Raw genomic sequence first — 23,248 nt, forward strand, 5'->3', positions numbered from 1 at the left:
ATACATTATCAAGAACTCTCCAATATGATAATACCAAAGTAGATCAATAACAGAAAATATTACTAAAAATATTTTAACTAAGTACAAAGCTACAACAACTGTTCAAAATTACCTCGTTTAAAGGTGACAGAATAATTTTATATACACCATTGGCGCCCGTACAGGAAATGGTCTGAATTTTTAAAGAAAATAATAGTACGCCACTGAGATACGTCAAACACAAAATCATTTTTGAAGTCCTCGTTCAATTTACAACAAAAAATCATTCTTTTCTTTTTTCATATGCGGCGCCGTTTTTATACAAAAAAAATAAAACATCTTAACGCTTACAAATTATTCGAGGTAGATTTCATAGGCATAGATTTCAAATACTTTGTAAACGTTAAGATGTTTTATTTTTTGCATAAAAACAGCGCCTCATATGAAAAAAAGACAGGAACGATTTTTTGTCGCAAATTGAACGAGCAATTCAAAAATGATTTTTAATTTGACATATCTCAGTGGCGTACTATTTTTATCTTTAAAAAATTCAGGTCATTACCCGTACGCGCGACAATGGTGAATATAAAATTACTCTGTCACCTTTAAAGGAGGTAATTTTGAACATTTGTTGTAGCCTTGCACATAGTTAAAATCTTTTTAGAAATGTTTTCTGTTATTGTTCTAAGTTTGGTATTATTATATTGGAGAGTTCTTGATAATGTATTACGACATGAAAAATACGCGCGAAGATGTTTTATTTTTTTGCATAAAAACGGTGCACCATATGAAAAAAGACAAGAAAGGTTCTTTATCATAAATTAAACATGGAACACAAAAATAATTTTTAATTTGAAATATTTTAGTAGCGTACTATTTTTTTCTTTAAAAAAATTCAGAGCATTACCCGTAGTCGCGCCAATGATGAATACAAAACTGTTATTTGTACATCAAAAAATGCGCAATAGCTACCTCTTAAAACCCACCAAATTTAATTTCCATAGGTCAAACGGTCGTAGAGCAATAAAACAATTGGCAGTTTGAAATAAAAATTTCAACACCTTGTATCTCGGAAACGAAGCATTTGCGGACATACGTTTATAGAGCAAACTGCCATTATTTTTTCATGTAGAATTAACCCTTAAGGATGTTCATGCTTATTTACAAACACCCTGTATAAATGCAGTGTAAGACCAATAATAACATATATGCAGAAATAAAATTATTAGAAATAATAAGAATAATAACGTAAAGAATACTGAAAACGGCGGAGATGAGAGTATTGAGAAGAATTACAGGAAAAGATCGAAAGAAGAGTAAATACATTAGAAGAAATCTAACGTACGGCTAAATAGAAAAAGGAATGATAAAGCAGAATTGCTTTTAAAAAAGATGAAGAAGAAAACAAATTGGTGATTAGACACCAGGAATATTGATTACTGAAAAATACATCATATTAAAAATATGTCAGTTATAGGTAATACAACTTTTACATAATGCTTACATGCAGCTAGCATACAATATTTACCTGTTGGTTCCATTCTATGGAGGGTTTCAGCCTGTTGAAACCTATCGCCATTACGCACATGGGTACAGTCTGTTTGCGAACATTTAAATCGTATTTATTAGAAATTTCACTATAAAGCGATCTCAGTATTAATTTATTTTCTCCAAGTCTCTTATAGAACTCCATAACGGGACGGATCAGGTCATCGTCATCCATTTCAGAGAAAGTCACCTTGACATTATGTACATTGTAGAAGTTTTCTGGAGTAGGTGCAAAATTTGCTAGTAAAACGTCAATTAAACTGTTTAATTGGGATGATCTTAAAATGCAGGCAGTACCATAAGCTACAATGAACTTAAACTGTTAAAATCGTTTTCCCATATTCAGGTACAGTCGAACCCGATTATTGGAATACCTGTTAAAGGAATATCTCGGTTTAAGGAATAAAATTTGAGGTCCCAAAACGTTTCTACTAGCTACCAATGATTGGTTATTATAATATTCCGGTTATAGGAATATTTTTGCGTGGCACGAAGGCTATTCCAATAAGCGGGTTCAACTATTTGATTAGAAAGTAGCAGATGAATACCGGGAAATTATATGAAAATCTTTGTCAGAGGCTAGAGGCTCGCTGGATGGGAAAAACCTACCCGTTTTAACGTAAAACCGGTTTTTTTACTTCACAATAACCGGTTTTACCGGTTGTTTTTTTTGTCCCGGTTATAACCGGTTTTTTCTTTTTAAAGTAAAAACCGGTTATTAGGTTTTTACGGTGGTTAGGATTAGGTTAGGTGTTATTTTGGATCCCAATCATAATTATTATTCTCAAGTAATTATTCCAAACAAAACCAATATTCAAATTTTATTTTATAAATACAGAAGCAAACTGAAAGTGCAAACTCACATCAGCCAGAAACAATTAAGATTTATTATAATATTTCGTTGAAAAGGTATTTGTAATCATAATATTTACATAGAAGTGATCTGGTTGAAGTAGACGCAAACATCATCTATTTTTCACACTTGACTCTTAACATTGAAAGTGGGTGAATGACTTTTTCTGATTACCAAAAATAATGTTCTGACTATGAATATCGAATTACCGATTACGAATACGAATCTCCAAGGATTTCCCTACGTTTTCAAAACGATACACCCATACAGGAAGTATTAAATGAGTTAAAATGTACCTATTATACAAATATATAAACGTGTTAAAAGAAATAGATGATACATTTTTTTGATGGTAGTAAAAATAAAAGATAAATTGCATTATCCAATTTATTTTTAAGTAAAATATTTATGTTGATATTGTTTTTTCTAATTCCCATTTGAAAGAGTCTGGGAAATTTTTTATAAGTTAAAATGGTTGGGTTAAATTGTATATTATTGCAATATGTATATATTAATCGTACGGTATATTATTTTTAATAATAATCAATAAATATATAATATTAATAAAATAATAAATAAATATAATAATTAATAGAATAAAATGGTTTTATTAAAAATTGTGTTTTATTTATATTGATATTGATGTTTTTTCGATAGTACTAATTTTGATCATATTGATATCGAGTATCGAGTCGAGTGGAGTATCGCAAACTAAAGTGCATTGTAAATGTAACATTGTAATCTATTGGATTAAAAAAACCGAAAACCAGTTTTTGGAAAAACCGATTTTTTTTGGCCGGTTATAACCGCCAGGTTAAACCGTAAGCAAAAAAAACCGGTATAACCGAAAACCGGTGTTTTGTGAAAAACCGCCATCCCTACTCGCTAGAGCCATCTTAAATAACTTAAAAAGGACTTCATTGGGGATTTTAGTCTAGTGAAGGGAAATGAAAGGGGAGAAAGATTAAAACTGTTGGTAGAGGCAGAAGAATTTGCAATACTAAATTCAAACTACTAATAGGAAACTTATATACCTGGGTCTTTCCGCAAAATCAACCAGGAAACATAATACGGAATCAAATTGGTTACATAAAGATGAACAAGAGATTCCGTAATGGATATCTATCAGTTAAAAGTTACATAAGTGCTGACATAACGTCAGATCATGTTCCTGTTTTTGGTTTGAGGCTTAAACAGGCTCTACATTCTCGGCGAAGTTACTTCGCCAAAGTTGACCGAAGTCCGAAGTACCCTCTCTACACACTCGTTCGAAGTGCGATACCGACAAAGATCCCTTTGACCAGACCGACAGATTTCGGAAGTAGAACGAAGTTAGGCAAAGCTACACAAGGTTGCATTCTACACTCTCGTACTTGTTGAACTTCGATCGACTTCGGCGAGATTGTAGACCAGGGGTGGGCAAACTTTTTTTAGTAAGGGCCACAAAATATTTTTGTCTATTACCGAGGGCAGCAATATTTGTTACCTTAACATGTTCGAATTTTTAACTTTTTACTAATTGTGTTTAAGGGTGGGGGGCATGGTTGGAAATCAACATTTCAAGCACCTTTTCTTGAATTTTGTTTGAAATTATGGTAGAATTATTTTATTTTTAAATTAAATAAACATATATTCAGTACAATCCAAGGATTATTCAAAAAATATTCCAGACCAAATATTGAAAAATAAGCCAACGGTGGCAAACTTTTACAGGCAGCTCCAAAAAAATGGATTTTGCAGTAGAACTCGTCAATGCATCATATGAAACAAAAAATTCGAAAATATTTTATTAGCTTATGAGTTTTTCGAGGTAACGCTGTTGAGTTTTTTAGTTTGAATGATTTTTGAGTTTTTGATATTACTCAAAATACAAGTCAAAATAATGAAATTTTTATAAAAAGGGATGAAAATCAACATATTCATTATTGTTACCCAAAACATATCTCGACAGAGTTACCTCACGAAATGTCTAAAGAAAAGCTATGAAAAATTTCAGGTGGATCTGTCAAGTAGGTAGTTTTTGAGTTACAATGTCCACCGCCTTTGAAAAGAGCAGTTTTGAGAAAAACGCGTTTGGTTTGAGAACTTTTATTTCAATTTGTTTTTTGTCTGTCAAATCGTAAAGTGATGCACGCCGGAATATGTTTTTGAATCGCAGAGTAATTTACAAAATAGACGGGAACAGCTGTTGAACGTTTCTCACTACGCTCAAGCTACTGCAAAGCGAGTCGAAGGTAGAGATATTAAATATGCTTTACTTTCGGTAATTTTACTTCGGTCAAATCTAAAAATTTTAGAGAGTATTCTTGAAGTTTTTTTATTTATTTATTTATGTACTTTCATTTAAAATAATAAAAAAATCAAAAACTTCCAATTTTTCAAACCGTACCCCCCCCCTAAACAGCATTCGCACTTAATTAAACATGGTATTTCCCCTTAAATATATGTGTATCTATATTTTATCTATGGTAGGGGAGCAAAGTATGCTAAATGTGCAGTCACTCGAGCGCTTTGGAGACCTATTGGGTTGTGAAGAGTAGGTCCTAAAACCAAAAAAAGTTAAGTAACATTTTCCATTTTAGTGGGCGCTTGCCATTTTTTAATTTAATTTTCCATTTCCAACAATCGTTTTTTCCGATTATAACGCCATCTATGCATAATATAAAAAAATGTTTGGAATAAAAGTTACTTATTTTTTCGTAAGGAATCCAAATGTGCAATAAAAAATGAGGGCTTCTATTTAAGATTTTAAAGTAACCCCCACCCCACCTTCGTGGGGGGTCGTGTTTGGTGCCATTCGATAGATTTTTTAAAAATATTAAATAAGTGTATTTTACAGTTTTTCGATCTGATGTTCATTTCGCGAAATATAGCAGGATTCGTATTTAAAGTATTAAATTTACCCCCCACCCCTCTCCGTTGGGAAGTCGTGTTTTGTATCATTCGATAGAGTTTAAAAAAATATTGAGCACATATTTTTTAGTTTTTCGATCTGTCATTCATTTCGCGAAATATTCGCTTTTTTCTTGTGAAACTTTGGGACTCACCCATTTCCTTACGCCCGGCTCAAATCGTCAGATTTTTGAAATATACAATCTTTTGCATGTACTTAACTTACCTTATCTTAATCTGACAATTTCGAGTTTTTTTGAGGATAGATTTTATTTTTCGGGCCCCCCTTAACGAACTCCCCTGTGTTAAGAGCCAATATATAGTAGAGGTACATCTGCAGGGTACCAGGTTTCTCTCCATATGATAATCTGACGCGCTCGAGTAACTGCAAAAATCCCCGCTTGGGCTCCCCTACCACTATGAACCTATTTGTTTTTTCCCTAATATTGTTCTGAAGCTATTTCCTTGTGACATATTATTCAATTTACTATTTTATTTGAGAATAAGCAACAATTTAAGTTTGAAATTAAATTTATTTGACGTTTCGATTTCCACTTCGCAAATCGTTATAAATCAAAATACAAAACATTAATAAATTAAACATTTATTTAATTAGTTTAATTTATTAATGTTTTGTATTTTGATAACGATTTCCGAAGTGGAAAGCGAAACGTCAAATAAATTTAATTTCAAACTTAAATTGTGGCTTATTCCCAAATAGTAAATTCTATTTTCACATTGCTATTAGTCACTTAAATATTTGAATGGAAATTCCGTGTTTAAATAAATGCAAACACGCATCATACGTAATATGCAACACGCGTCATTTAAATCAAAATAAACAAAGATATAAATTTGAAAAATCTTAGATTCCCTTCATTGTTTTTGTTTTCTTTGAAAGAATTAAATAATATAAAAATATGCACGATGATTTAATCCTATTGAACGAATAATAATTAACAATATTAGTTATAATTGAAATGACGTTGGAGTTGACTACTTGCAAAACATTTTTGCACAGTACCTGCTCATGGATTAAGCAGTAAAAAATAATAACTTATGTTCTGAAAATTGTTCATGGACGCAATCTTTAAGTTTTCTTAACATTACAATATTTGCTCCTCTTAAATTTGGTGCTCTGTCAGTTGTTACACTTACTACGTGGTTACAGCGTTAATTTAAAATTTTCCAAATAGTTCCAAACTACTTCAAAAATATCGTCTCCATTTGTTGAAATTTCGTGGATTTCATTCAGGGAGCCGACAAAACTCTGCCGGAAACCCAAATAATTGCCCGTGTTATGTTGAAAATTCGCGGAAAAATCACCCGTTGCGAAAGTGTCAATTAATAGCTGCATTATCTATATTTATTTATTAATATTAGCAATAATTAAAAAAAAATCTTTAAATGAAATTAATTCACTTTTTTTCGCGGGCCGCAAAAAATGTATAAAGGGCCGCATGCACTTTACCAACCCCTGGTGTAGACGGCGTTTTAGATTTGAGGATTCATAGAAGGCTATTATGAGAAGCATATGAGAATCTCATATTATATGAGCAAACATATAATATAGAAGAAATACTCTAGAATATTATGTGAAACAAGGTCATAACAAGAGAAAAACATCTAGTAGAAAAGAAAGAGAAGAGGCAAGTTGGATGAGTTTGAGGCTTTTGCGATGAAATACTTTTACTTACGTGTTGCGAATCCTTTTTCGTTTCTATTATGACTGTCAAAATAATAAAATTTGTCTTCTGATTTCCAAAGAACAATGGACATAGAACGACAAGTTATTATTCCAGAATCAAAAGTGTTGAAATAGTTGTGAATTGTCTAAAATATTTAAAATAGTTAAAATTGTTGTATTGGAATATTTTGTTTTCAATGCTTCCACAAAATTTATTACAAATTAATTTCACTACAGCTGTTTCGGCAGTGTACCTTTCTCAAGTTTTTATTTATTTATTTATTTTATTTACTAGGCGTCTACACTTTATTGTCTTTAATTGAGAGGAGGGGAGAGTTCTTTGGCTCAAGTTGATTATTCAGAATTATATCTGTGTTTTTTAATTTATTAATTTCCATAGATTATAAGAAAAATAGAGAATTTAAAATTGGTCATTGAACATCTGATTAGGTGAAGTACGTACGTAGAATATGTTTTTCAATTATTAAAAGCCCTTTTGTGGTCTGCTATATGTTTGTTAAAGGTTCTGACAGTTTGACCGATGTCAGTTTTTGGTCAGACACCACAAGTAGCTTGTATACACAGCATGTGTTTGAGTGCTTATTCTTTTGGCTCTTGTTATTCCTGCTTAAGTGTTTCTAAAGTGTTTCTAAAGATTATTCATCGTAGAATATACAAAAAGTTAGAACAAGACATTGGACAAACTCAGTTCGGATTTAGAAATGCTCAAGGAACCAGAGAAGCATTATTTGCAGTAAATGTGCTAATACAGAGATGTTTAGATGTAAACCAGGACATCTATGTCTGCTTCCTAGATTATAACAAGGCATTCGGTACGGTGAAACATAATCCGTTAATAAAACTACTGAGAACAAAGAACATCGACACACGGAATATAAGAATAATAAATAATCTGTATTATGAACAAGAAGCTGTCATAAGAATAAATAACTTAAACACCAATAAAATAAAAATCAAAAGAGGCGTTAGACAGGGCTGTGTCTTGTCGCCATCACTGTTTAATGCATACTCAGAAGAAATATCCAAAAAAAGCATTAGAAGATGAAGTAGCAGGCATAAAAATAAATGGCCTACCGATATGTGATATTAGATACGCCGATGACACAATACTAATAGCAGAAACTATTACAGATCTACAAATAATTTTAGATAAGGTTGTTGCAACGAGTGAAGAATTTGGTCTGTCACTAAACATAAAGAAAACGAAATTTATGGTTATATCAAAGAAAAATATTAGAAACATCAATCTACACGTAAATAATAAGACGATAGAACGAGTTCAGAATTATAACTATTTAGGGACAAACATTAGTGAAACAAACGATTATACCAAAGAAATCCGAATTAGAATAGAAAAGGCCAGTAGAAGTGCATTCACTAATATGAAACAAATATTATGTAGTAGAGACCTCAGCCTAAATCTTAGAAAGCGAGTGCTAAAATGTTATGTATTTTCTGTTCTTTTGTATGGTGTGGAGACATGGACTCTCAATAAACAATGCCTCAATAGATTGGAAGCATTTGAGATGTGGACGTATCGAATAATGCTGAGAATCTCTTGGACAGACAGAATAACCAATGAGGAAGTACTAAGGAGAATACAGAACAGCAGGGAGATACTGAATTCCATCAAAATAAGAAAACTTCAATATTTGGGTCATATAACACGTGGTGACAGATATGAACTCCTAAAATTAATTATACAGGGAAAGATTCAAGGAAGGCGCAGCATAGGTAGGAGAAAATGTCCTGCAGAAAGATGCAGCTCAACTGAACTCTTTCGGGCTGTAGTGTCAAAAGTGAAAATAGCAATGATGATTGCCAACCTTCGTCGCGGAGATGGCACGTAAAGAAGAAGATTCCTGCTTAAATTGTTGTTTGGTTTGAAAGCTGGTGTTATTCTTTTCTTTTTTTGCCTTTTTATGTTATCGATTAGAAGGGACTGTTTTTTTTTGGTGATGAAAAGACTAATTTTGGGGCTCTATTATGAAGTTTTTATTATGCAATTTTGATTATTATTTGTTTGTTGTACCCATGATTTACTGCTATTACACAAACAATGTTACTACTAATACAAAGTACAATGAACAAATAATAAATAAATCTTTAAACCAAAAACTACATAAGAAGTTTGACAAGTATATGATTAAGCTTAAGTTTCAAGTATCTCAATCTTATCATTATTTTCAGATTTCAATTTTTTTAATTAATTAATGTTAAGTACATAGCTAAGAATAAAAATAAACAATTTTTTACCTTATTAAAGTTTGTGTCTTTGCAGTCAAACAAGCCATTAGAAAGGCATTCTTCAACGTCAAAATCTACCATTTTATCTTTCCATTTAAAATTCTTGTTTATTTCAGTTAGCATCAACATCCTATTGATAAATTGTTCTTTTTCCGACAATGTCTGCACTGATTGTTTATAAAAGCTGTCTCCAGTATCTAAAATCTAAAAATATATTTCATTTAGGGATTTATTCAAGAAATGACTTTCAATTGTGTTTTAAATAAAACAAATCCAAACAAATTTTGCAAAAAACCGGAATTCCATTTTTCTAGACTGTGAATATTTCGTAGACTATGACTACGCCTTATTATCAAGTTTCTCTCTATCCTTCATTTTGTCTGGGTGTAATTATTTTAAAAGTGGGTGAAATCAACCGCGTAAAATATAAATGCGGCTGCATTACCTTTTATAAGCACCCATAAAGAATGTCTATGCTGCCATTCAATTCTTAATTAGTCTGGCGATAGGTTATAACATAACCGAACGCATCGATTTCATTCACTCTTAGTTCGTCATCATAATGGCAGCCGACGTCAAATTATAAGTTTTTTGAGTACCTACATATATGAAAAAGAGGAGCTTCTTGGAGAATATCAAAGTGGTTTTAGGCCTGGTCGATCAACAACAGACCAGATCTTTGTGCTAAGACAAATACTGGAAAAAACTAATGAATTCAATATCGACACATACCATCTTTTCGTAGATTTTAAATCGGCCTATGATAGTGTCCTAAGAAATAAATTGTATGAAGCCGTGGATGAATTCCACATCCCTGACAAACTGATAAGATTGGTTAAGGCTACAATGCGTAAAGTCGTTTGCAAAGTCGAAATACAGGGCGAACAGTCACAGGCGTTTGAAACGAATGTTGGGCTGCGACAGGGAGATGCGCTGGCGTGTCTCCTCTTCAACATAGCTCTGGAAAAGGCGGTCAGAGATGCCCGAATAGACAACAGAGGAAATATTTTTAATAAATCATCCCAAATTTTGGCATATGCCGATGACGTGGACCTAGTTGCCCGCACAACACGCAAACTAGAAGAAATGTATACCACCTTCTCAAATGCCTCAAAAAATATGGGCCTGACAGTAAACGAGGAGAAAACTAAGATGATGGCATCAACACCCAACAATAGAGCCAGAAACATCGGTCACCAATTCTCTGTTGATAACTCTACCTTTGAAGTGGTGGACAAATTCACATACTTAGGCTCCCTGATCACCAAGGAGAACGTCATGACGGAAGAAATCAAGCGAAGGATAATCCTAGCGAAAAAAAAAAACGCTATTCTGGACTGAGTAGACATATGAGAAGAAGAAACTTAAGCCAAAAAACAAAAATAACCATATACAAAACCCTTATACAACCAGTGTTGACATATGGATCGGATACATGGACCATCTTCAAGGCAGATGAAAACCTTCTGCTTATATTTGAACGAAGGTTCCTGAGAGGCATATTCGGTGGCATCTGTGAAAATGGTATTTGGAGGAGGACGTACAACTACGAGGTATACCACAGATATAAACATATATTTGGTGGTAAAGACGTAGTATCTCTTATAAGAATAGGAAGACTAAGATATGCAGGACATCTAGCAAGATCACAGCATAACAACCCTCTTAGAAGAATCCTTATGTCACAACCTGTGGGAAGTAGAAATAGGGGTAGGCCAAAACTTAGATGGAAAGATGGTGTAGATGAGGATGGGAGAAAAATAGGAGCAGCAAACTGGCAACGGTTGGCAATGGATAGGACTGACTGGCGTAATAGACTTGGGAAGGTCGAGGCTCTTTCATAGGGCTGTAGCACCATTGATGATGATGACATATATGAAAAAAGCTGTATTTTTGTGGCCAGTTTAATTCTTTTGTCACTAACGTTAAAACATAATACAAAGAAAGATTTTATTGTTCTTCTCAGGATTTCAATGCAAACGTATTAAAAAAAGTATATTAGATTAAATACAGTTTTATAATTTGTTACCTCGTCGATTGTTTCTTTAAGAAAGTCTTTAAGGGCTATTGATTTTATTGTCATTAATAATGCAAAGCAAATAGCGGGGCTTTGGAAATTTCTCGATATTAGATCAAACTTTCTATCGCTTTGACTAAAATTGCCTCTTAAAATCCACATATCCTGTAGTATACCTAAAATTAATGAACATTAAAAAATACTTAGAACATATTTAGAGATATTTAGAACAAATAGAAAATGATATAATAACCTTAAAAATAAAAAACTGGAGAAAAAAAGCACGAAGCAGATCAGAATGGAGAAGAATCCCGGCCAAGACCCAGAAAGGGTTGTCGAGCCAGTGATGATGATGAAAAAATTTTTAATCACGATAAGCATCAATCGAATTCAATTCAAATAGTGTAGCCTTATATCACGGCTTTCTTATCTCCTCCTTTTGTAGCATTCACACTGGCGAATTATTTAACATACTTCAAGCTATCAAATACATTTCACCATCAAATAAGCAAGTTGCTATATGCACAGACTCTCTAGCCTCAATCCAGTCTATCCAAAATATATTCAGTGATAATCCTATCGTCCAAAAGATCCATGACCATTACCAACTTATCTTTTCCCAAAATATAACAGTTACTCTGATCTGGTTACCATCTCATATTGGAATAACAGGCAATGAGCTTGCAGACCATCATGTCAAGATTGCCTCAAAATCATCTGTTCCCGCCGATAACAACCAAATTAGCAATCATATAAAAGCTCGCATTAAAAGAAGAACAAGAACTCGATGGCAACAAAAATGGGACATCAACTGTTCAGCTTTACAATCAAATATCAAATTCAACCGTTAATCGACAGTCCTCCTATTTTTGGCCCTACAAGTTTGTCTAGAGGAGATCTCTTATCGTGACAAGACGACTTCGTATCGGGTTATGGTTTGTTCCAACACGAGAACCGTAATGTAACGATCACGTTACTATAAAATAATACGTTCCATGCGTTCTGTATCTGTATGTCGTGAGTTCCATGGGTTATTTTGTTTACTGTGCAGGACGGTGATTGCTACATGAACGGATTCTCGTTGTGTTGGAACAAACCTAAAATTAACACATGGGTTACCTGATGTCATCCAGCAACCGACTAATTGTGAAAGCTGTCAATTACAACTGGCAGTGAATCATAATCTCACCGAATGTCTCCAATATTCTGCCAGAAGACTATTTTATCACCTCAAACACAATAAGAGACATACTTAGTAATGCGGAACAAACAAACTGCGCCATAAAGTTTTTTAAAGACATTCAGTTGTATTATAAAATATAATAATTTCATTGTATCATAACTTTTTTGTATTGTGTAACATATTTTTTATTGTAATACTTTTTCATTTGTAACCGTTCTTGTGCAAGTGGCCTTAGTAGCCTAGCACATTAATTTTAAATAATAAAAATAGTGTAATCAATTGTTGCTAATAGGTCACAATTTAATTTATCATCCAATGATTATTTCTAGGGTTTTTGACGATATTTGTTATTTTTTAATGAAGAGGAGGTGCCGACCTTTCGTTGAAACGTTCAGATTTAGATGAGCAGGATTTTCTTTAACCTGGCGTGGCGCAAATGCTTACACACCGTGGGTGATTCCGTAGCTACCTTTTCAGCTTTAGAAGGGCACAGTCCGATCAATGCCTTTACTCTGGTCTTTCGTTCGGATATTATGACATACACGATGATGGTGTGCAAGCGTTGGGCGGATGAAAGAGTAACTGTAGAAGGTCTGATTCCGTAGGAGAAATGTTAGAGAAAATGATGAGAGATGAGTGGTGGTGGAGACGGATCCAAAAATTTATCAGGGAGCTGCTCTCCTCAAAAGAACTAGAGGAGAGGGAACTCGCAACTGAATTCTAAAAGAGCGACTAGCACTAAGTGGGTAAAGACTGTCGCAAGCCAAAATAGCAGGGTAAAAAAGAGACGATGGGAAAGAGACGGTAGCCTCAGTACGACAGGGGATTGAAAGTCTTTGGTGGTTTGTGGTGGTTAATGTCAAAGGTAAGCCCTTCGGGCATCTCATCCTGGTTCCACTTCGTTAGTGTATTGGAAACCTAACACTACCTGATTAGAAATCTTTACCTTATAAAGATTTTCCTTCTTCTCTTTAAAGATATAAAAATATCAGAAATATCTAGGCCAAAATAACAGCTTGTATATTTTTAGTTTATTCATTTTTTTTTTCATCAAATTGAAAATTACATAAACTTGCCTTTAAAATTGTACCATGGTTCAGCAACTTCTATGTGTTCATCAATAACAACTTTGCTAAGATAAAATGGATCTGCCTTCATAGGTTTGGGGACGTTGTTCATATAGAGATCTACAAAATCTCTAAGTTTATTAAATCGCATCACACAAGCCTTGCCTTGACTGGGAAAGAGTTCGAGATTTTGTTGAGAAATTGCTCGTCCTTCAGAATCTCTAAAAAGATAAATGTAATTTACTGATAGGTAAAATGCTGAAAGTGTATACTAAAACAGGTCAAATTTACTTTATCGGTATTACAAACAATTTGAAACGCACACCTGCATTTTTTCTTGTTCTATTCTACGCACTCTCACTAAAAGGGTTTTTTAATAGTCAATAATAAAAACAGTTTATTGTGTTTTCAAATTTACAAGCTAGAAAGCCATATTTTTTGAACATACCTTCCATTTGGATCAAAGGAATAAAACTTTCCATCTTCCACCCACACTGCTAAAGTTATTGGACCAATAATTACACAGCAAATGTGATCTATTAGAAAACTCTCTAAAGCTGTCAAGAGATCTAAAACTTCAAAATCGTTGGACGTTAATCTTCCAATAACAACAAAATCTTCGATCTATAAGATAATATTCAACAACATTAAAAAATATTTTATTTGACTTTTATTCTATTGTTATTATTTATTATTTTGGTAGTAACAGGACAAAGTCTGTATCTTGAAAAACATGATATATATATATATATATATATATATATATATATATATATATATATATATATATATATATATATATATATATATATATATATATATATATATATATATATATATATATATATAAAACAGATGAAATAGAGAATGTGGAAAAATCCCCTTACGAACAATTCAAACATCCACAACAACCATTAACCTTGGATCCTTTGATCACTGAGTGTGTTTCAAGGATCTACATCTCATGTTTATGTATATATATATATATATATATATATATATATCACATTGTGCTATAAAAGCCATCTCCAAAAAGATTTTTTTAGTATAATTTTTTTCTATATCTAAAATTTTAAATGAATTATAGTCCATGGTATGGTTATTGTCATTTACATGTGTAGCAAGAGTGCATCTTTCTGGATATAGTCTACTGTCACTTTTGTGGGAAGTAATTCGATCTTTTAATGTGATAATTGCATCAACAAAAAATCAGACATTTATATATATATATATATATATATATATATATATATATATACAGTCGAACCCGCTTATTAGAGTACCGCTTATAGGAATATCCCGGTTTAAGGAATAGAATTTTGAGATCCCGGAACATTTCCATTTACTCCTTAATAAATTTAACCGTTTATAGTGATACGTTTTAGTAAAAGAATCCCGCTTTATCTAATAATCCTAAGTTACCAACAACTTTTTAGGTACAATTTCCCACGAATTTTTATGTTTTCTGGTTTTATAGGACCTGTCGATAATATTTTATTACTTACTTTATTATGGGTACCAATTCTACCTTCCGCCAAACATTTACCCATCGTAAAGTAGGTACCTAATTTTTCAATTCTGTAAACATTCTTATTGCTCACTCACCGCCACGTCGTTGTCTGTCTAGATTTTTAACAGTTGGAAGTCATAAATAACCCCTTGTAATATAATAACCGCTGAAATTTTCTGGAGGGTAAAACCAATGTCAATTTTTTATTTATTATAATTTTAGAGCAACAAGTGACTAATATCGTTGATTGAGGTATTGGACCCATATTAATATTTCAATCAACGCTAATATCTTATGTAACAAAACAAATAGTCTCAGATTACCGATTATTTTTCCAGAAAAAAAGTAAGTCTGTTGGATATATGTTAATAAGAAAATATATATGTATACGTATATCTACATATTGCATACATTTCATATTTATTTGTGTAGGTATGCATGCACAGATAATGTAGTTTGGTGTTTTAATAAAATAAGTAATAGTTACACTATTAGGTACTGTATTATTGACATAAAAAGAAATAGAAACATATACATAATATATGTACATAACGTATGTATGTACATGTAAATACATACTATGTACATGTACATACAGTATGTACCTCTACAAAGTGTGTTGTACTATTACGACATATATTCGGTACATATATTTCTGCTAGCCACCACTGATCGGTTATTAGAATATCCCGGTTATAGGAATATTTTTGCTTGGCACGAAGGCTATTCTAATAAGCGGGTTCGACTGTATATATATATATAGATATTAAATGACAGCGGGGATAGAATGCATCCCTGTCTGATGCCTCTGTGAATGTAACATTCGTCGATTAATCTCCCATTGACTCATACGACTGCTTTCTGCTTCCAATACATACAAGTTTTCTAAGAAACGTAGGTCTCTATCATATTGAAAAGAGATAAAGAAACGTATACACAGAATTAAAGTTCAAATAGTCCCGAGGATTGTAAGTTACCAAACTACATTATATTAAACCAGATCAAAAAATAATCTTTTAGGTAAAACAAAATAAACAAAATTATTATATTACGTTTTAATAAAAATGGCTGCTGGTTCAACAATCAACTTGATTATAAACAAGAAGTAAGAGCGAGAATAAAGGTAGCCCGGCAAGGCTTTATTGAAATGAAAAGCTTATTTTGTAACAGTAGCATGAATATCAGACTTGTGGAGGCAACGGCGGATCTAGCAACCTTGCAAGGTGGGGACAATGAAATAAAAAATTTCTCGTCACTGGCGTACGCAGAATTCTTTTTCGGGGTGGGCTGCTATTTTTTTCTTCCTGTACCATATCCTTTCAGGGAGGTGGTTACCGTCATAGCTATCTTAATTTTATTCACTGCCACCCTAACCAACCATGAAGTTCTTCTTCGTGCTGGACTGAGTTTGCCTGCTATTCTCACTTGCATAATATTTTGTAACAACCTATATTTGGGTCCTCTCATTACATGTCCGAAACACTCCAGCTTTCTCTTCTTGATGATTTTTATAATCGCAGTGGTCTTGCTGAGAGGTTCTAGTATCGTGGAGTTTTGAATCTTCTCCTCCCATTATCATCATCATCATCATCATCATCATCATCATCATATTGGTGCTACAGCCCTTAGAGGACCTCGACCTTCTCAAGCTTTCTACGCCATTCTGTTCTTCTCCTACCAAGAAACTCTTAAAATTCTTCTATAGCACCATATCTCACGAGCCTCAAAGCGATTTAGATCTATTTTATTCACAGTTCAAGACTCGATACCACACAGTAAGCCCGAGAAAGTTAGGTGGATCCTTAATGCCAATTTTAAGTCTCTGCTACATGATACTTTGGACATCCTTCTAAAAGTTGCTCTTATTAGAGCTCTTTATTTTAGAATTACAATTTTAGAAAATAAGATAGTTTTTGTCCTTCAAAGTTTATTAAAAGTAATGAAAATGAATAATTTTCCTACAGCGTGATGCTTTACGCAGCCTACAGCGTCTATTGGAGACCACCGGCTTACTTTATTGCAATCAACAATACAAACCTTTCTAGAAAAAAATTACCATAACATAGCAGCGGCAATTACTATTTTTATCTGGTCTCTGGCATTGAATTGAATAGATGCTAATAAACAGATATATTGCGGAAATTTTTCATTGGTTATGTTCCAAAGACATTTAATAATTTTCAAATCCAAGGAATTCTGCCATATTTAAGTATGATTCAGTTATTCAGTTATCAACAGGACACAAAACTCACTATTTTTTTTCAACCGTAATCTCTTTCATAAAAAAGGTGTCAGTAGACACCAGCCGAGATCTTAAGGAGGGGGAAATTGACTTTATTGACCCCCCTTGGATCCGCGCTTGAATGGAGGCCTGGACACTGAAAATAACGCTAATGAATAAGTTAGAAGCCTTTGAATTTTGGCTTAATGGAAGAATCTTAAAAATACCTTGGACAACTCACACCACCAACAAAAATGTTTTGAGGAGAATGGGTATAGATAGGGAACTGCTAAAGATCATAAAAGTTAGAAAAGTTAGCTACCTAGGACACGAGGTAAAGCGAGAAGTACCGCCTCGCGCAACTTATCATCCAGGGGAAGATTGAAGAAAAACGGAGTACCGGTAGGCGCCAGATTTCATGGTTTAAAAATATCAGAGACTGGACCGGCCTTGATACAACATCTTTGTTTAGAGCCGCATTGGACAAAGACAGTTTTGCCAATGTAGTCGCTAACCACCACTAAAGAAGACATCACGACAAGCAGGAGAATAAATGTAAGGAAACAAATCTAGAAGACACGTAAAGCAAGTAATTATTAGATTATTGTTACCTTTGGCATAAACACTTTCTCCAAATATTCTGTCTTCTTTTGGAAGTTCGACAGTTTTAGTTCTTGACTTCTAAGTATAGTTATCATTGCATCCCTATATAGCAGATCTCCATGTTTAAGTATTTTATTTAATAAAGAAGGTACCCAATGCTTTGATTTATGAAATTTAAGCATTGTTAATGCCGAAATAGCATTGCCCATACTTTGGCGACCTTTGTATTTTGAGAAACTTGGATCTGCATGATGGGTACCGGCTCTTATGATGCTTTTAGAACCATCTGGTTCGACATCTACAACAAATTTATATAAATTATCTTAAAGGGTTTTTGCTATATCACAAAACTATAAAAAAATAAATTTAGTTTGATTACTTTCTCAGATAATATTTGTTTAGGTATTGAAAATAACCTTTCAAATGAGCTAGCACACGGCCCCTATTCTTATTTAAAAAATCATCGATGACATCATCACGTCCGGGTGGATGACGTCGTTAGTATGATATATATGCCAAAAAATCACAATTTATAATTAAAAATCGACCTGTTTCGAATCGAAAATCGAAATTGTCTATTTACGAAAGAATGAATTTATTCCAAACTTTACGTGCTCACTGTATAATGAATAGTAAATACAACTTTTTATATACCCCATGGATTAAATACGTACCCACATAAAAACTAACCACATCAGTTCTGGCTTTAAAGGGAATAGGAAATTTACAAACATCGGCTTTTAAATAAGGTTCTTGTAACCATGATGGACGTTTGTCGAGTGATAATGTATCCCCTGCATCTGGCGCTAACTCCACAATTTGCAGCCTATCACCCCAACATTGGTCTCCCAATTCATCAAAATATTTTCTAAGATTTTCTGTGGTGACATCACGACCAAGTTCTACTGAAAATTCAATTCAATAAAATTTTATACAAACGTGTATTTTGTAGCCACTTACCTTTTTTCTTTTCCTGCAACTGCCCTTCTGGTAGACCCTCCATTTCAGTTTTAAGTAATTCAACCTCCTCTAGTCGTTCTGGTGGACATAGATCGAGATGAATGAACCTTTGAACAGTGCATCCCTCTATGGTGAATGTAGCGCAAGGGATAGTAACATTTAAATTCAGATATATTTTAGAAATCAAATCATCCAATGTTAAACACCGATATACTACAGCAAAACCTTCACCTACAACATTAACAAACAGTTTTAATAAAATAGTGTACCATTGACCAAGTCATTTATGTTAAGTATCAACTTATAACTTACCACAGATCGGGAGTTTTTTCACTTCTCAAAAAACGAAATGAGTTTAAGTAAAATAATTTAAATCAAGTTTGATTATTTGCAGAAATACAAGTAAATACAGATGAAAAAATTCGTTACCTTTTAACGGATATCGTGGATAATTTTGTGCTAGTGAAGCAACATGACACTGCAGTCCATAAGCTGGATATCCATCTTCAGTATGTTCCGTGGGATCATATAAATAATATGCATTGTCTTGGATCCATATAGCCAAATATTTGCCGAGCATTGTAATAATACCTGACGGGTATTGTTTAAAAAATTTTTGGACAGCTTCATTAAATGTTTCCTTAATTTTATCGTCGACAGCCGAATGAAATCTAAATAATATAGAAGATTTATATCTGTGAAACAAAGCTTTGATTTAGTTTATAAGAAAGATGCTGCAGAATATGTTACAGAAAAACTGAAACAGTTAGTCATAATATGGTAATAAAATATTATTTTATATGGGTACTTGATCACAGGTGGTAAACATTTCTTGAAGACTATTAAGTGATTTTAAGTGACTATACTGACTATCATCAATTCTCGAAAGTTAAAATACTTCGGATACATTATGTGAATTGAATCCAGATATGCCCTTCTACAAGCTATCTTGCAAGGAAAAATATTTGTAAAGCGAGGTCCAGGAAGAACAAGATCATCCTGGTTAAAGAACCTCAGAAACTGGTTCAATATTCTTGGTTCAGCATTCAACATAAGAAAAAGATTGCCATGAGGATCGCCAACATTCTAAATGGTTGGGCACATCACGAAGAAGAAACAAGTGAATCCAAGGCATACACTTCCAGGTCATGGTGCCATGTTATGGCAAAGATAAATAAATAAGTAGTAAAAACCATTAAAACCAGTAAATTAATGTATTTTAAACCAGCAAGGAAAATATATACACAAAAAGAACATTAAAACTTAATAGTTTTGAAAAGCAGCAGTTGAAAATGATGATCACCGATAGGATAACTATGTCTGCTAAGCGGATACCGGCAGAGTACTCGACACAAGATAAATAATAAAATTGTGGTATGTGGAACCTACTGGAAATACAACAACTTCCTCAAAGATTTATGAAGCTTACTCAGAATACTAAACTGAATATTGACAGAGCAGCAATTAGACCAGTAATCACATATGGTGCTGAAATAATGTGCTTGACACAGAAAGATAAAGAAAGATTGAAGATCCTAGAGATAGAAAACATTCGAAGAGTAGCTTAACTAAACTTAGATAACCACGAAGTAAGAGAACTTTTGAAAGGAGAATACATCGTCAGATTTATCAAGGCACAGAGACTCAGATTAATGGGACATATAGAAATGAGAAATCCAGAAGCCGTTATCCAGAAAATCACCAAATGGAGACCTGTATCAGGCAGACCACGAGGAAGGCCCAAAACCAGATGGGAGAACCAGATAGTCGAGGACCTTAAGAAGATGGGAGTTAGAGAATATGTAACCATAAGCAAAAACAAGAACGAATGGAGAAAAATTGTAGAAGATGCCAAGTCACACCACCAAAGAGGGCGGCAATGACTCCGTTAGGAGTGTAGATGCCATGATGACGTTGTGTTGTAGAAAAAAAAAAGAGTATATATAATAAAATCATAGTTTAACTCGTAATACTAACTTTTCCTCTATACGGTTCTTGCAATCTATATCGAATGTTATTTTGTCATGATCCAAAAAAATCGAAGGAAGAATTTTATTTGTTGTTACGTAGATTAGACATCGGTCTGGGTCCTGTTGAACGCTTTTAGTGTACAAATTGTCGCCTATATCTAACATTCTGTCGATTGTAGACGAATTCCAGGTGTCCATTGGAAACAAATAGGCAAAAACACAAGCTACGGCACAATTGCAGGAACCTGAAAGAAAAGTTATGCTATCAAGGCAGTAATCTTTAAACGTAGGTATTATATTTTTAACGTTCTTGGTAGCTACCTCTACCAGGCAACCCTCTACCTCTACAGATAAAAATATGGAAAGAATGTTTTCGGTCGTATCAGACAATCCTCAGTCCAAACGTCTAATGTATAGGCAGTTGAAACCAGCCACAGCAATAGGTCTAACTAGTAGAAAAGTTCTCCTAGATATCATATAAACAATTGAAAACATCTACCAAAACAACAAAATGGAAAGGCAGCGGATTAAGACAGGGGAGACTCATTGAGCCATATGATTTTCAATGTAATCATGGATAAAATCATCAAAAGCGTCAACAAAGAAAGAGAATACAGAATAGCAAACAAAGAAGTAAAAATACTCTGTTACGTAGACAACGCAATATTGATAGCCCAAAATGAAGATAGTTTGCAAAGATTTTGCAAAAGTGTCGGCCGACCGCGCAAAAATTGAAGTGACAACCTTCTATATAGGCATCAATCCGCCAACGAACAAGCAAAGCAGCATGGCTTATAAATATAAAGAAGAAGAAGAAGAAGAGAAACTATTTTATTCTTACCTTGTAACCCTCTAGTTTTATCAAGATATTTCTTTCCTGTCTGACCGTAGTGTCCCAATAAAATACCGGTTTTGTCATAGTACACAAACTGATGCCATATCTTTCTAAGACTGGAGACCTGTAATTTTTGATCAATACCTTCGGGTTTGATATACGCAGGAGGCTTTTTACGTCTTTTTGGTCTTTCTTCTGGAGGAATCCACTTTCTAGTTGTTAAGGGAGGGTAATCAATTTTTACTACTCTCCTTTTTTTCGTCCTAAGTAATATAAAATACAAAAATAAGGAATTTAGTATCTAAAGAATAGGTAAAACAGGAAATAAGCTAAAACAACCTCAACCTGTGAGGCGCGCCCCCCTGAAATACTGTGATTGGGTCAGACGCTCAAATATAATATTTTCAAACAGAACCAAATGGAAATAATCATGGGATGAAAAATTAAAACTGATAACAAAAAGAAAAAATATATGCTTGTATAACAATAATATTAGGTTTGATAAATGCATACATACCTCATAATTCTGATAAAAGGTTCACTTAAATTTTAAAACATGCACAAACTATTTGACATGTACAATTAATTGTAAATGACAGTGACATTATAAATTTCGTTAATCAAAATTTATTTTATATTTTGAGCTAGAAAAGATTTTTTAATTTTATATGACCAAATTATCTGTTGATTATGGTTGACAAACAGGCGAAAAAACCGGTTTTGGAAGAAAAGCACAGTGATGACGATAGATATGATGAAGACATAAGCGAGTAATTAATTTCCACAAATTTAATATCTCATATGAGGCCCTCAGAGCAACAGTAGCCTAAGCCACAAATTGACCAATTTTAGATTAATATATTATTAAATGCAGCAACATTAAATCTTCGGATTAACAGGGGTCTACACAACTTACCTCTATATTTGGCTAAATGGCGATACATAATTTGTAGCGGCATCCCATAAACATAATGGAAATACCAATGCAAAGATTGCATTTATCTCAATACTTCGTTTTTGGGGTTAAGTTACTGTTGCTCTGATATTTCATATCTCTAAAACTTTTACAATAAAGCTTTTTTTTTAGTTTACCTAGACCTACTATAATTAGACGTCCTAAGACTCCCGATACAGGTGATCCGGTTCAAACAGCAAAGAAGAAAGAAAAAGAAAAGGAAATTAAAACGAAGCCTTGTACTCCTCCTTGTGTGTGTAACAAGGAAAGTGTAGTTAGTACTAAAATTGAGCCCACTATCAGGTAAATTGATATAAATGGTCACACGATACATCAGCCACTATTCTTAAAATTTAATGTGATGGACTTTTAAGTGACGTAATTTTATTTGATGGAAAAAAAGGCGTTTTCAAATATGTTCTTGCCACCCATTATATTCTTTAGTTGTTAGCAGTTGCTCAGTAGTCTTATCATCATTATCAGCTTATTTAAAGTCTACTGCAGGATACAGATCTTTCATCACCATAGACGAGTTAACTTTTCCTATCCGATGCAAAACAACTTCGTTACGAACTCTATCCACCCAACTTATTCGTAGGATTCTCCGAGGCACCCAGATTTTAAAGGCTTCCAGTTTCTCAACAAGTGTGTTCGTTAATGTTCAACCTTCGACACCGTTCAAAAGGGTAGAGAACACATA

At 33.3% G+C, this 23,248-nt stretch overlaps 2 protein-coding genes across 3 annotated transcripts in view; one reads left to right on the forward strand and one right to left on the reverse strand.

Annotated features, from left to right (window-relative positions):
• LOC114333567 (uncharacterized) overlaps positions 1-22,185 on the reverse strand; it is a 49,077-nt gene extending 26,892 nt beyond the window's left edge. The window contains exons 1-13 of one of the 2 annotated variants that reach the window (XM_028283460.2): positions 22,111-22,185; positions 21,600-21,856; positions 20,766-21,003; positions 19,218-19,459; positions 18,789-19,019; positions 18,503-18,730; positions 17,837-18,126; positions 13,943-14,118; positions 13,504-13,715; positions 11,257-11,420; positions 9,237-9,431; positions 6,970-7,105; positions 1,508-1,830 (exon numbers count right to left, since the gene is read on the reverse strand). In XM_028283460.2, coding sequence (XP_028139261.2) covers positions 1,508-1,830; positions 6,970-7,105; positions 9,237-9,431; positions 11,257-11,420; positions 13,504-13,715; positions 13,943-14,118; positions 17,837-18,126; positions 18,503-18,730; positions 18,789-19,019; positions 19,218-19,459; positions 20,766-21,003; positions 21,600-21,856; positions 22,111-22,115 — 2,697 coding nt within the window. In that variant the 5' untranslated portion in view covers positions 22,116-22,185. Of the gene's footprint in view, positions 1-1,507; positions 1,831-6,969; positions 7,106-9,236; positions 9,432-11,256; positions 11,421-13,503; positions 13,716-13,942; positions 14,119-17,836; positions 18,127-18,502; positions 18,734-18,788; positions 19,020-19,217; positions 19,460-20,765; positions 21,004-21,599; positions 21,857-22,110 lie in introns of both variants that reach the window. The other variant, XM_028283459.2, reaches the window with a different exon arrangement.
• Positions 22,186-22,208: 23 nt separating this feature from the next.
• The window catches only part of LOC114333566 (uncharacterized), a 57,946-nt gene continuing 56,906 nt past the window's right edge, over positions 22,209-23,248 (forward strand). Inside the window, exons 1-2 of the mRNA XM_028283457.2 lie at positions 22,209-22,363; positions 22,681-22,851. Of these exons, the coding sequence (XP_028139258.2) occupies positions 22,284-22,363; positions 22,681-22,851 (251 nt within the window). The 5' untranslated portion in view covers positions 22,209-22,283. The remainder of the gene's footprint in view (positions 22,364-22,680; positions 22,852-23,248) is intronic.

The sequence above is a fragment of the Diabrotica virgifera genome, chromosome 2 (genome assembly GCF_917563875.1).
Source record: "Diabrotica virgifera virgifera chromosome 2, PGI_DIABVI_V3a".
NCBI lineage: Eukaryota > Metazoa > Arthropoda > Insecta > Coleoptera > Chrysomelidae > Diabrotica > Diabrotica virgifera.